Source organism: Lampetra planeri, chromosome 47 (genome assembly GCF_965212315.1).
Source record: "Lampetra planeri chromosome 47, kcLamPlan1.2.h2, whole genome shotgun sequence".
NCBI lineage: Eukaryota > Metazoa > Chordata > Hyperoartia > Petromyzontiformes > Petromyzontidae > Lampetra > Lampetra planeri.
In genome coordinates, this window is record NC_136153.1 from 5,772,371 (window position 1) to 5,788,098 (window position 15,728).

At 47.3% G+C, this 15,728-nt stretch overlaps 1 protein-coding gene across 4 annotated transcripts in view; it reads left to right on the forward strand.

Annotated features, from left to right (window-relative positions):
* Positions 1-15,728, forward strand: part of LOC144733533 (TGF-beta-activated kinase 1 and MAP3K7-binding protein 2-like) — a 61,594-nt gene that overhangs the window by 18,666 nt on the left and 27,200 nt on the right. For 3 of the 4 annotated variants that reach the window (XM_078615488.1, XM_078615487.1, XM_078615489.1), the window contains one exon: positions 4,952-5,303. In XM_078615488.1, the coding sequence (XP_078471614.1) occupies positions 5,202-5,303 (102 nt within the window). In that variant the 5' untranslated portion in view covers positions 4,952-5,201. Of the gene's footprint in view, positions 1-4,951; positions 5,304-11,680; positions 13,201-15,728 lie in introns of those variants that run through there. The other variant, XM_078615491.1, reaches the window with a different exon arrangement.

Consider the following 15,728-nt stretch of genomic DNA (forward strand, 5'->3'; position numbering starts at 1 on the left):
CCAAAATATCCAAATTCTATGCCAGTTATACATTGTGTGCCTGCGACTACGTACGGTGCGAAACAATTTCAACGTACATATGTTTAAACAAATGGACTGAAAAATCTTGAAGTAATACAAATGAGATTAAAAGTTAAAACGAAAATAATTCGGTGAGAACTCTCTCACCTGACGACGATTGCCTGTGTTGCGATCGAAACGTCGTGATCTATTATTTTTTTAATCTACGTGACTTTACCGAAAGACCCAAAGAGTATGAATTCCTGCAGTCGCGAAAGCTTTAAATCGAACATAATTGGCTCTTGAATTTTTCTAGGACTAATACGTGCCTTTGACCAAAGCACATGGAAGGCTCCCTCAATCTTACCAGATCTCTGATGCTGAGCAGCAGTTGAGCCTGCTCGCGTGGGATGGGACCACCGTGAAAAATCAGGTTGTTGCAGGCTGTGGGGCTATGTGGTGGGCAGCAGAGGGCAGTGCACCTAAATACAGGTAGTCCCCGACTTACGATGGAGATGCGTTACGACGACCCCATCGTAAGCTCGAAATATCGTAAGTCGGACCATCTTAAGTCGGTGACTACCTGTACATCCATCCTCGCTCAAAAAAGTCGATGTTACCATCTCCACTAACCCACACTGAACAGCATGGTAAAGTATTGTTTTATTGACTCTTGTAACGGTAAGCTTTTATTTTTTCCTTCCGATATTAGGAGGCCGCTGGAGCTATGCACTTTTAAATCTAGATTGAAAACTAATTTCTTTAAAACTGCTTTTTACACGCTTTTTAGTAACTCTGTTGTTGTTGTATCCTCAAATCTTATAACTCGATTTTAACCCACTTCCCAATGTGGTATCGACTGCAAACTTGGTATACTTATGTCATACTCATGACAATACTATATTCTATCATAAAAAAATATTTTTAAACATTATTTTTTTTATATGTTATGTTTCGGCTTGGGTCTAATTGTCCACGCTCAACTGACGTTGGCTGTAAATCACCACGGTCCCTTACGTTATGGCAAGCTTTGGGGCCACTTCCTGGAGTCGTGGAGTTCTGCCATTACTAGTACATTTAAAAAAATATATACTTATTTATGTTTAGTTTGTTGTCCTTTCCCTGCGCCTCCGATTAGCACAGTTGGCTACGTGCGGTGCTAAAGAAGTTCAACATATATACATTTCGGCCAGTGGCCCTGTTTTGAAGAAGGTCCTTTGCCAAAATGTTATAAGGAGGTTGATGATTGGCTACGTAATTGCTTTTCCTGGGAAATTTCTCCAGGCGAGGATACTTCACACGTTTGCATGAAAACTACAAAGTCCTTCACGCATGCACTGCAAACCTTCCACACCGCTTGCCAATACCAATGCTCAGATCTGTGTAGTATTTGAGAAATGCGGACAATGAAACTATTTCAAGAGCGGTTTGCACGTGAAAAATTAGTTGTGTTGTCCGATTGTGCATGAATTTGCACCGCTCCGTTCGTGATGCATGCTGTACGTGTTGGCTATTGCCAGGGCAATGTCCCCCCCGCACCCTCTGCCTGTCCTGTATTAACAGCAAAACCCAACTCCCTCCCCCCCCGTTGCTGCCGGGACAACGGTGAACACAGGGCGGTTGCATCTCGAGAGAGATTCCTTGACTTAAACAAACATTGGCTGGTTCAGATTACACGAGAGCCCTTCATTTCTTGGTCACGCGCACAATGTTTGCTAAATAAATGAAATGTGGCCTTGTAAACGTGCACATTGCACGTGGCGTGTTTTGGTAACGGGCTGCATGATTGCATACGTGCAGTTACATTATTATCTACATTTGCGATAGCAAAAAAAAGTTAATACTAAGAGGCAGGTTTGTCAAAAATTCTGCCAGCAGGCCCCTTAATCCATTCCAAGAGGAGCAAGGCCTTGTTTGTTTTTACACTGGGATCTCCAACAAGAGTTCAGTTACCCGAGTTAGTTTTCCTAACGAGACCACCCGTAAATTGCTGAATAAATTTGGCATCGCTGCTGAGCTTGTGTTTTGGCGTAGAACGTTGGCGTAAAAGATCTGCTGCGCGTTGGTCTGATGCAGCCAGCTCTGTTTTGCATCCGGTGGGCACTGCGATAGTGTGGCATTCACGTGATGCGTTTCCAAAACAAATGCCCCAGTACTCCCAAGTGGAAATATCCTCCTTGCCAGCTCGTTCGCAATTTGTGAAAGTTGGTCTTAAAAATACAAATGGGTGTGATGATCTCCAGAGTAACCGATGGGTGCAGGTTGCTGACAATCTCGGTAATGGGTCTTAGTACACCTTGAGATGCGGTATTATTTATACATGCTTCCATATGGAATCGTTATAATTTGTATGCATCACAGAAAGTAGCAAACGCAATGTGGCAGACACATCTTGACAAAACATTTGAAACATGTCACATTGCCTTGGTAATCTTTTCCCCCTCGTTGGCAATAGAGATATGGGTGAATTTTCACCAGAAATCTGGCAACATTTTCCAATGTTAATAAATGCCCCTTTTCGTCTGATTCATGCAGATTGGGCACAAATTGTTTAGGTGGTTGTTTTCAGGTACCCGACATTTGTGACGAGTTACCAAAGAAATTGTGACATTCATCAATTTTACATTACTGTGACTGTTAATGTGACTATGTGTGGGTTGCCTCTGACCAAATCAATAAGAATGTGCCTGACCACGTCACATCTCGGACAAAGCAGGGGGTTGACCCTTGATAGTGCTCGGATTGGGTGGCCACCATGCATAACACTCTGCTGGTGCTAAGTTGTCGCAAAGGGCAGTGCAGCTAAATCCATAGTTGCACTGTACTACGCTTCAATTAGGGTTCTTCTAGGATAAATACAGATTCTGATTTCAGATTGATTGCCTATGCTGCCTGCCTTCACCAATCTGCACTAACCATCGTGGTGAAATGTGGTCAAAGAACTCTGATTACCGGCATGGTGTTGGGAGGTTTGCATCAAGCAGGGGGTTGACAAAAGGGCTTGTTGTACATGTTATGGGTGGAGTCGTGACGCGGTCGTATAATCCCAGCAACGTGCACTATAATCCCACCAACATCCGTGTCTTTTCCCACTCTCTGCTGTACGGAGTAAACGATTGCCTTGGGCAAAGGCGTCTCCAGCATCTCCAAAAACACCCTCTGCTCCACGGTTGTTTGCCCCTTGCCCCTACCTCTCGCGAGCTCTTCGACTTGTGAAGGAGCTACACTGGTTACCAGTGCGTAACGGAGTCGGGTGCAACGTCGCAGTACTCGCTGTTATAGCAAAGACAACAAACCGGTCAATCAACCTACCTGAGCGATGTCATACGCCCATCACGAAAATCTCCGCTCGCTCGTCTGCGATGGAGGTGCTGCGTGAAATTCACTCTGCTTAGGACAGCAGAACTGAGGTTTTCATCGGCTGCCCCGGTGGTCCGGAACAGTCTGCTGACTGCAATCCACTCCGCCGTGACAATCAGTGCTTTTAAGAGCAGACTAAAAAAAACATTCTCTCTTCTGGTTGGTTGAATTTTGTTTATTTTCCCTCTATACCATCCATGCTTCCGCCTCAGCTTTTTTTTGCTGAATATGGCACATTGCAAAGCTTGGATTGATTGATTTGATTCCCAGCCACGGCTAACATCATTCACAAGTAATATCCGAATCGGTCCGACTGCCCTCCCTTTTTAGCACACCGTACTGCGAAGTTTGGTCAAACAACCCCTCTGACCCGAACACAGCATGGGGAGGCCTTCCTTCTCGGCTGTAGATCATGTGTCTGATGAACAGGTGGAATACAACACCCCGGAGAAAGAGGCTCATCACCGATAGTGGAGCACGATTTTTTGAGCTTGCCTTTAGCGGTGTATTTGTGATATATACATCTTATGGTCATAAAAATACATGTTTTAATTATACATTCAAAACCAATTTCCTATCCGCTTTTATTGACGTACAGGTTAATGTACATGGCACTTGTGCAATGATGAAGGCATGCAATTTTAATGCTACAGGATACAAAATTACTGAAGTTATGAGCGAGGATTTGGGGTGCCGTGGTGGTTGATATGTTACCTTCGTCGCCTAGTATGGAGGAGATCGTGGGTTTGATCCCGATCCTGATGCCTGTATATTTGGAGTTCGTATATTCTCCCCGTGGCCATGTGGATTTTTCTCTGGATCCTCTGTTTCTTCCCTCCACGTTTATAAACATGCGTTTTCAATATTTGGCTGCTGTAAATTTCCAGATGATAATCCACTTGGTTAACAATCATTTGCGGCCAGGTCACTTCTGAAAGAGAGCTGTATAGCTCAGTGGACCCTACTCTTGTAAATAAAAATAGTTTAGTTTTAGTTTAGAGCATGCTGATTGGGCACATAGTGGTGAATACATTTATTTTTATTTTAGGCAAATGTTTTTCAAATGTTATGATAGTATTTCAAGTAGAAGAATGTGGCAAACATAATTATGCAAACGTTATGGGCGGGAAGATAAACATTACCAACAAGGTGCTAAAAATTAGACCAATATAAATTCTTGAATCGAATCGCAGTATCACTGGGAGGGTGAATTATTGCATACATGATTTTTACGGAGGATTCTAACTTAACGTGAGAGATTTAAACATGATCAAATTTACACCTTGACTAAACAGCAAAAAAAATGTTCCAATGAATAATATTGGCACTATTTTGCCAGAAATCCAACACAAGGGAACATTCGCCGACATGCAAATCAAACCCTGATCATATTGATACGCAGCATACACACAGTATTCGGCTACAGAGTACACGAGGTACATCGTTTATGTCTGTAGCGCTGGTGCTGATTCTCCCGAGCTTGTGCTTGGCAGTTTCTGGACCAGGTTGACCCTCGTTGACACGCATTGCGGTGCATCGAGACTGTGCCGTGCATTAACGGCAACCCGCGGGCGGGTGGTTTATCCCGCAGGTTTGACGATGCCGGAGGAAGGATGAGGCCACGCAGACAAATTGGCGCAGCCCTGCACGGCTAGGCCAGCAGCCCGGGCCCCCTCCCCTTCCCCCGGTGCCTGTCGGGCACAGCGAGCGAGCACAGCAGCACCAGAGTGAAACCGGCCCCTTGGAAGGTGGCGGTGACAGCGGTGGCGGCGGCGGCGGCGGCGGTGGTGGCGAAGCACGAGCCGAGGAGCGCGGTGCCTCCTGTGGCTGCCTGGAGAGCCATGGCCCAGGGGACGCAGCAGATCGACATCCACGTTTACCACGACCTGCGCGAGCGCTTCCCGCAGATCCCCGAGGGCGTCGTCTCCGAGTGCATCCTACAGGTGCCCGTTGCTGCGCTTTCACGCGCCCGACACAACACGATGACACGCGGCGCCATGCGGCCCCAGTAGACTCGATAAATGTATTTAGAACTAGAGACCACTGGCTAAAATGCTAACTTAATGCGACATACGTTTGAGCTTATACGCATAATTTAAAAAGCTCTCGCATAATATCGTCTGGCCTCTATAAAACACCTGCAGCAGCCGGAAAAATTTTTATCACGTGAGACGCTCCATTCGTGTTTTGAAGATGCTCCCAGCGCATGGATAAAAATGTCGAACATATGCTAGTTTGTTGTCCTTCCCCGCACCTCCGATTAGCACGGTCGGCTATGTACGGTGCGAAAGAAGTTCAACATGCATACATACATCGCATGCCGGGATGATCTTGAGCTTGCAGAGGTGGCCCAGGTGAAATTGCCCTGTGGGCCCAATGCTATAAAGCCCTGGGCCCACAGCCTGAGCGATGTGTTGCGCAACCAAGCTTCAAAGTCGTTTCGTACAACCGCCAGATCGATGCACCGCTCGGGTGTATGTCTACAAGATAAGAGCTCGTGTTTTCTTTCTTTTGGTTTCTGTTCCATTATCTACAGTCATCACAGCATATTGCCTGAATCCTATTGTCCTTTAGCTGCTGCCTCTGGCCCCCTATGCTACCTAGCATGGTTGGCTACGTATGGTACGAAATCAGTTCATACATACAGTCTGCTCAAAGGGGCCATCCATTTAGTACGTACGCATGGAGGGGGGAAGGGCGGTTAACCCAAATGCGTACGCTTGCGTATGGGGGTGGGGGTCTACTGACCATGTACGCATAGGAAAGGGGAGCGGGGTGAAGCCTCGATAATTGTCTACATTGGCCTTCAAATGAGCCACAGTTCAGTTTCTTCAGCTGTCAGACAAGTACGACTGGGAGAAGTAGGACTGTGGGAGAGATGTCACTTGCATGCCACCGTACCACTGACTACTAGCCATCACACAGCTCAGCAAAACAAGTGGCCAAGGTACGCAACTTAATTATTTAATGCAGCCGGCAGTGGACTATCTCTTTGCTTAAACACGTTAATATGATTAATCCTTGATCGTTTCTGCGTGGATTAAATATTGGCCGTTCTATAGGTTTCAGGGGTGGGGGTGCATCAAGCGTATGTACGCAGGTGTGGGGTTTAAAAAGTACGCGTGCGTACAGGGAGGGGGGGATGGGCCAAGTTTTGACAGATTTTTGTGTACATGCTCAATGGATGGCCCCAAACGAGTAAAGGCGGTGGCACTCAATTTTCATAGCCCCAGAGTTCGTGGTGAAATATACATATTGCTATAGACAGTCACTGTTGACTTCCCACAGAGTGATACTCATTTAATCTTGTAACAACGACAGTTGAGACAACCCCTTCCCTAACCAGTATTTCAACTCTCAGCCTACTATTTATTTTAAATGTGCCAAGTATTTTTAATTGTATGTGCTATTTAAAAACTTTGAATGTTTGTACTTTAACGACTGGAAAAAACATCCGAGTATGTACAGTAAAACCTTGGATTGTGAGTGTTTTGCAAGGCGAACAATTTTTTAAAATAAATATTAATTTGATAAACGAGCGAGGTCTTGCAATACGAGTAGTACGTGATCACGCTTTGTCTGCCGAGCGTCACGTGATCACAACCGATATATGAGTGCTTTGATATACGAGTGCTTTGGTTTACAAACACGTTTCCGGAACGAATTATGCTCGCAATCCAAGGTTTTACTGTATTCCTCGGACATATTTTGAACGTGGCAAAGGTGCAGCCCAGCTGTTACTCGCTCAGGCCACGGCTGACAGATGAGCCCCCCACTAGAGGCAGCTTTAGAAAGCCCCTCTAGTGCAGTGCTCTTCACTAATATTCAGAGGGGGTCCACTTGTGTCGTCAAGACATCAGTGTGAGGGCTGCCACACATTTGAAACCCGTTGGGTTTGTCAGCTTGATGGGGGTGTTGTTACGTGTTGTGTATTGTCGGGGGCCGCACTAAAGGCCACCAGGGGCTTGCCGGTGGCCCGCGGGCCTTCCAATGAAGAACACTCTAGAGAGTATTTTTCCAAACTCTTCCACAATGATCAGAGATCTTGGAGACGGTGGGAATACCCCACCACACGTGGGAGCCACGGTGGTGAGATGTTAACTCCCTCGCCTGGTATACAGGAGGTCGTGGATTAGATCTCGATCCTGACATCTGTATATTTAGAGTTTTCATGTTCTCCCCGAGGTGGTGTGGATTTTTCTCTGGGTCCTTCGGTTTTTCCCCTCCACATTTACAAGACATTTGGCGATAATTTCCACGTGATAAGCCACTTCGTTGAGTGAGCATTTGTGGCTAAGTCACTTCTGAAAAAGAGCTACATAGCTCAGTGGGTCTTACCTGGTGAAAAAATATAGTTTACTTAAATAAATATTGTAAATTGTGACCTGCTGATCACCTCTGTACCCATTTATACTACTGAGTGAACATAGGTGGGGGGGGGGGGGTCTTAAGAAACTTGCCCCATTGTTTCAACTGCTGCACTGGAAGTTTAAACTGGTGATCTCTGGATTGCAAGTCCAGCGTGCTAACCATTACACTGCTGCAAAGTTGAACCAGGCTGAACGTTATGAAATAAAAAGGCAAACGAGAGCAGGTTGAAATGCTTTCCCAAAGCTGAACTTGATGTGTGTATGTTAAACTTTTTTTTCACCGTACGTAGCCAGCCGTGCTAATTGTAGGCGTGGGGGGAAGGACAAAAAACTAAACACAAAAATCAGTTCTTGATAATGAAAAGCAACATATCAGTGTGCCAAAGTAACAACACTTTTAATCAGTGCGTACTACATGTTATGTATAAGACGACACCTGGACATCAGCAAATACAATAGTTGACAATGGTGAAAATAAGCCTACAGAGAGGTCTTTTCTTGGAGTTATACATACCCTCATGGACCTAAAGACGAACACGTAGATCGCAAAACATACACAAGTTAAGACAAGTTAGTCGGCCTGGACAGGACATGCCGCGAGAAAGCATGATTTTTTTTCCTGATTGGGAGGCCCTTTTCGGGCGTTCGATCGCCAGGTTGATGGCATTAGTTTGTGACAAGCACGTAACAGTGGAGACCACGGCAAGGTGGTCATCTTCTCCACCAGAAGTAAAGATATCCTCTTGCGCATGGGCTATGCAGATTATTGCGTCGTGAAACCGTGAGGGTGACGATAGCCTGGGGAAGTCTTCATTAATCATTGGATAGATCACAGCTGATTATTCGTTTCAAACAAGCACTTGTCGTCAACCTTTGTTAAGTGGAGTATGCTCTATCTCCTGTGTACAGTCCATGTAGACTGTGTCCTCTTCATCAAGTAAATAAATAAGTACGCTGCTTTTCCCCATGATACCTACGTGACAGTTAGTTAAAACGTGTGAACTGCTTTCAATGACTACAACGTCTCGTAAAAAAGCTCCACCTGGTTGACTGCTCTGCCATGAACCGCCCTCCGCATCTCATTTTGGGAGGGGGTGGGCGCGGGGAGAGGGGGGGAGGTTGCAAAAGAAACGCGATCGTAGATCGGAACGGCACGCTGGGTGCCGCGCGGACCGTCACCCGAACCACAAAAACTAGTTTCCATCGAGCGACGCTGCTGGTCGCGGATAAACGGGTGTCTGAGCCGGGGCCCCAGGCTACGCGGAGTCCTTTGTTCGCCAGACCCCCCCCCCCCTCTGCGTACCGCGGAGGCAGATGGTCCGGCGGTGTGTCTCTTGGCAGCTGCGACAGTTTGCACGGCCGTCTTCGTTCAGCGCGGCACCGTCGTACTCACGCGCGCGTGCCCCGTGACCACATCGGGCCCCCCGCTCTCGCCTCCCTGCGGCGGGCGCCGGTGCCGCTGAAATGCCGCGAGCCGGAGTGGGCGAGGGGCGAGCGGCGCTGGAACGATCCTCGGAGCCTGCGCGCCGCCGCTGACAGGGCCGGTAGGCGGGGGGCCATGACCTGCTTCGTGGTGCACGTAGAGTTTACCAAATCGAAGCTCGATACGCGGCCTCAGGTAACGGAAACTTTGTGTTGCGGTTTTACTCGTGTGTCTGTTTGTTTGCGGTGGCTTACCGCTCGTAGGGATAGCCGCCTGTTGCATTGGATTTGCTTTGAACGTAATGTGGAAACTGTAAGTGAATGTAGCTTGTTTACATGCAGGGCTTGTCCCACCCTCCAGTGGGAAGCTAGGGCACTGCAGGCGGATTACTTGAGTGCTGTGGTCGTGGCGTGGAGCGGTTGCTGTTTGTCGTCGCGAGCAGCAGCCGCGGAGTTTGTTGCATCGTCGGGGAGAGATGTTTTGTATCTGCGAGCAGGCATATGCTGGAGCTGGCTTAACTTCCTTTCTGAGGGCGCCTGCAAATTAAACATGGGCAGAAAACTTGAGCTCGTTGATGTTAAAGCCATTAGTCGCTCAAGCTGCGCTCACTTTGACAGCTCACGTCTCCGCCAAGTAATGCCGAGCTCGTGTTTTATTTTGAGGTTCGGGCACGTTTTACGAACAGTTTTATATTTTTTATATTTTGGGTAGATGGGGGGGGGAAATGCAATTTGTTCACAGCTGGTTCTTTAAGTTAGCTGCCACTTTGGCTAAAAGTTGTCCCGATCGTTTTCAGAGTAACATTTTTTATGGAATTCGTTTGGCGTCCCACGGCAACACCGAGCGCCATGCTGCGCGATGAGAGGCCAAGCTGGAGCTGTAGGCAGGTTGGCCACGGTTTTTAACGTTCAACCGGTCCGTGACGACCGCCCTCCCTTCTCTAATTCGGCGTTTGGTTTTAGACGAAAGACAACACTTTACGTCGCGCATTACGCGAACGCTGATCAGTTGTAAAGTGCGTCATTGCAAGCCCAGTGCAGGCACGTCGTGGCGACTCTCGCCGAAACTCCCAACCTCGTGTGTGCAAAGCAGGTTTCGATGCCACCCGCACTAACGCAAACGTCAAAACACGTGCGTGTCACATAACTCTTTTGTCTCCTGTGCTGCTACTTGATAGCCAGGAAATTGCCCTTTCATAACAGTGACAATTATAATCGTAATAAAAACACTCAACGGTGGACGTCCCGTAAACAGACCGTACCGCCTCCCCCCTCCCACCACAGCAATGTCGAATTTTGACTGCTGACTTAGGGACACGAGCGGATGTAAGCGTTGCCCCCCCCCCCCCCCCATTGCTCATGAGAGCAGGAAGACACTTCGACTTGAGTTTAAATTCCCTGTGGCCTGACCAGGACTGACAGGGAGCCCTGAGAGTGGGACGATAATTACAGGAGGGAGCAAGAGTGACCCATGCATGCGTGTACGTTGAACTTTCGTTCGCACCGTACATAGCAAATCATGCTAATCGGAGGTGCAGGACAAATACTGCTGGCACGAGGCACAGTACTGCAGCCAATGTACAGTTGTGTTTAGTTGGTTTGTGGGCATGAAATAACCACGTATCGATTCGCCTACTTTGTGATTCCGTGAATTGTCGTGATTCAAGGTCACACTTCACTTCAAGAATGGATTATGTTTTTTTTCACCCCATTGTGATGAATACCGTGCCTCTAGTGTCTGTAGGGGTCACATGACCAATTTTATTATATATAACGTGTACATAGACTGCCCTTTGTAAGTCTGATATATTTGAGGCCATGGATGGAGTTGGTACAACTTCACTGTTTTAGAGCCATCTTTAAACAGTTATTTGCACAGGAAAAAAAATGTGTTTTAAAAGCATTTCATTTCTTATCTTGCCCAAAAACTATAAGCATCTGGAAATTAGCATTTTTTTTGCTAGTTGGAAAGTTTTTTCATCAAATGCATTAAGGAATTTGTAGGGTGTTTTTTTCTACGTGAAGTGTCCTCAGATGAACGGACCAGACGTAAATTATCCCAGGAATGGCAATAAAGTAGACAATCAAGAAATTTCCCAAAGTTTTTTAGGCAAAGGGGGGGGGGGGGTCCTCCTTTAGAACATGACTACTGACTAAAATGCTATCTTAGGGGCCATCCATTTAGTACGTACGCATGGAGGGGGGGGTTAACCCAAATGCGTACGCTTGCGTATGGGGTCTACTTATAATGTATGTAGGCATAGGAAAAGGGAGGGGGGTGAAGCCTCGTTAATAATTTGTCCACATTGGCCTTCAAATGAGTTAGATATTCCGGCAGTGGACTATCTGTTTGCTTAAACACGTTCATATTATTAATCCTTGATCGTTTATGCGTAGATTAAATATTGGCCGTTCTACAGGATTCGGGGGGGGGGAGGGGGGGGTCAAGCGTACGTACGCAGGTGGGGGGGGGGGGTGTAAAAAGTACGTGTGCGTACAGGGAGGGGTCAAGTTTCGACAGATTTTTGCGTACATACTCAATGGATGGCCCCTTACTGCTACATACGTTTGAGCTTCTACGCATCACGAAGCTAACACACATCAGCTTAGCCTACATAAAACACTACAAGTAGCCGGCAACTTTATATAATACATTGGGAGTGTGAGCTGCTCCATTGGTGTTCTGAAGATACTCCCAGCGCATGGATAAAAAATGTCGAACATATGCTAGCATGTCTTTCCCCTGCACCTCCGATTTCGCACGGTTGGCCACGTACGGTGCAAAAGAAGTTCAACATACATACGTACAACAGAGAACCAAAGATTCAGTGATATAATTTAACGTGAATTTACAAAGCGTTTTGTACAGCCTACGAATGCAACTGCAGCTCGCGCATGAGTTCGACAGTACAGCAATCGTGGCTCCCACTGCTCCCCATGCTCAAGCCCAGGGCGTGCGAACGGTCTGGCCGCAGTTGGGACGACAGACCGTTAAAGCGTTCGCTAACACAACACGCGAAACAATGGCGGGCTCATTCACTCGCAGACAAAAGGCACCCGGGCCCCATCAATATTTCATTAATGGGTGCGCAATTGGGACTGAGCCGCCGGCCAGCTGTTTATGGCTGCGCACGCAGTAAAAGGAGTGCCACTGTGTGGGTGGGTACCCACTGGCCCCCGTGGGCCCCGTGTTCTTGGGGGACAATGGCTGCTCAGTGCCGCGTTTGGTTTCCATTCGATTCGATTGCAGACTTTTTCTCGCCGTTTAAATAAACTGCGTCGGTGTGCGCGCTGCGCCTTTTCCATCGCCGGCTGCTTACGGTCGATGTGTGTTGATGATATAAATCATCGAGCAACTGGCTAAACTCAAAAGTCAAGCTGAGACCATTTGGCAAATAAGACGAAAAATTGTAATGGGCTACATTTTTGTCGTCATTTACTCGGGTCACGTTTAATATAGCAGTCGCTCTGACATCCTGCTTCCTGAAGGCGGAAAACCCCCTCGAATCTAAACTCAGCACGATGCGGCTGGTGATGCCAGTGACGTCACCAAGCCTCGCCCCCCATCACCTGACATCAAGCGGCACACATGGGCAGAGAGTTGACGATTATTTATCCCAATTAAATTAACGTGATGGAATTAGTCGAGTAGTCGATCTCACAATCGGCAGAGAAATCAATTTTATTGGGAAAAAAATCTGTCCGGATGGCCCAAACCTATGCATGACTTGTCTGGTACGGGGGATGGAGAAGTCATGCCCCAGTCTGGATGACCCTGAACCTTGATGATAGAAATTCCACTTCCCGGAAACTCTGTCGTGACAGACAGTGGACCGTCGCCCTGGACCCATCCTGCATGCTTCTTGCATAAGAACATGTTTAGCCCAGGGATGTGCGTGCGTGGAATGAATAGGTGTTTATCGGAGGGATTGCAGATCGCCACCACTACCCGAGGAACCGAACTCGTGGAACGTGCCGCTCGCGTAAATGTTTGAAGGAGTAGGCGGCTTCATAAGGTGGACTGGATAACATCGTCAGAACTGAATAAGTAAGAAAACAACACTTGCACTGTATAAGAATTATACGATCAAATGCAGTAAACTACGGGCAGACCCGTTGTCTGTGTCAGCACTTTCTTAAGCAGCAAGAATTACACTACAAAACATGTACATTATTCCTCCATTTCCTCTGGAAACTTTAAAACTAATTTTACCAAAAGTGCTCTACCCTGACGTGCCTTCTCCATCCAATAAGCCCGCCTACCCAAACCTCGCCTTCACGCAGCTGAAGGATGAAGAGCTTTCATACAACTTTAGCCACTCTTTACAATGCGACAACGTGAGACATAGCAGTCGACCACACTTTTGGCCGTTCAACATGACCGCGACGGTGCCAGAGTTCCCTGTTGGGGGGCTGCCCATCTCCCTGCCGGCTCTCCTACAGACCACGGGCACACACAGCCCCTGCGCTCATGCCCATTGTGGTAGTGTCTGAGGCATCGGTGAGTACACCACCCAGGACCGGTCCTGTTTCTCTTCTCTGCGCTGTGGTGCTCTACACTCAGCCACTTTAGTTGGGGGGGGGGGTAGGGGGGTGATTTTTTTTTTTTGGCCACGTGCTTGGTGCAGCGCAGCTGACGTTGCGGTTTAATTAACGAGCTCCGCAGCTCAACTATTGTTTATTCCCAATGCACGAGTGAGCCGCGCACTGGCTGGGTTTGGCCGCATTCCCTGTGAGAGCAAAGCCCTTGCCCGCCCCCCTTCCCTGCCCCCCCCAACTTTGATAGCCGGCAGCAGGTACACGGCGCAACAGGAAAATTGCACCGTCGCTCCAGCGCCCATTGCCAGGGATCTCCTGTGCATGTGCCGGCGGTTCCCACTTGGAACACAAATTGCTTTTTGGCTTGCGTTTCGAGCGTTCAGTTTGTGTGAAATCAACCTGGAATGGAGCTCGCCGGGCCGAGATGGGGCCGGTTTTTGGCCTAAACGCGAAACAGAAACATTCGAAAAGCTGCGAACGCTTGGAAATTTGTTGTTTGGGGTTTATTATAATTTTCTTTTTCCGATCAACATTTCCCTCTGCTTTGATTTCCGGCGTGGAAGGATTGCGTTAAAAGGAAAAAAACGCTGATTTGCTCATAAGCTGTTGTTCACATCAAAGAAGGCGTGCTTATGCCAACGATTAAAGATTTACAAAGAAAAGCCCCAGAGGGAAGTTTTAACTATGCCAGGAGAACCATAGCGTGTTCCCGTCTCGGCAGCGTGGCGTTTAAATGCCGAACTTCATGGCGTGCACAGGACAAAGCACTTTGGACTCGGCTGAATATCACTGCTGGCAAATAAACAGCAAAATGCGTTTTGATTGCCATCAGTGGAGATAGCTGTAAAGAGGAGTTTTGCCAATGTGCTTTCTGCACAAGTTGCCGTGTTTTATTGTGGAGGGGAAAAAACAAGATACCGTTTCGGGTAATGCAGACTCTTCAGAACGGATACTCGTGACAGAAGTCTGGGGCTCGATATTTTACAATGCCCACATAACTTCACCATGCTGGTCAGTGCGGATTTGTGAAAGGGGAGAAGGAGCCAGGACTGGTTCAATTATGGCACGCCACTGGTGTAGCTCCGACCCCGGAGTCGTTTGAGCAGGGTGCTAACCTCTGCGTTTAAAACCTAGGCGAGAGGCCGTGGAAACCAAAGGTCTCTCTTTTTTGAAGGGAGACCTGTGGCAGAAAAATGCCCAGACACAACAATGTTCTGTCTCGCTGGATTGTAGATAATCAAGGTAAAAGGACGTCTTGTTCCAAAGTGACAAAACAAACTTCGGTAAAATGCCATTTTAGGCAGCGGTGGCCGAGAGGTAAGCCAGGTGGCTCGGAGGTTAGAGCGCTGAGCTGGCAACGCTGAGGCCCTGGGTTTCATCCCATGCAGTGGCCTGTAATTGAACTTGGTTTAGGTGTATTAAGTTGATGGTCTCGGCCCAGTCACAAAATAACTGCACAGAAAAAAAAGCATCACGTAAAATTTCGTTTTGCGCTTAATTTAGCTTAATTACAACTCTGAGAATTAATATATCCGTTTGTCGCGAGATGAACAGGACACTTAAGTGGAAGAGGGAGTGAAAAAGGTAACTTTCAGCGCTTTTTAGACGTAGCAGCTCTTATCACGAAGGGTTGCACTGCTTGGCAAGGGATATGAAGGGACACTTTGTCTCGTGAAATTGTACCGATACAATCGGGAGAAAAACTATGGCAAAAGACAAAAATGTGAAAAAGAAAACAAATTCTCTTCGCAAGGTCGACTTGGGCAATGTAACACAAAATCATAGTGCGTGAGCTACGATTATCAGAAGTGCAGATGGGTGGTTTCGGGGTGACGGAGCAAGCCGGGGCATCTTTGCTGTCTTTTTAAATCCTTTATATTAAGTTCACTTGCTTGCTTGCGCGCTTACGACCGTGCAAATCTATGGTCGTTTTTTTAACCCACTTCCCGTGATCCAATCGAGCTGACATTTTGCACACAGACTCGTTGTGCGTGACAATTTATTTTCGTGCAAATTTTTTCCCAAAATTTTACACTT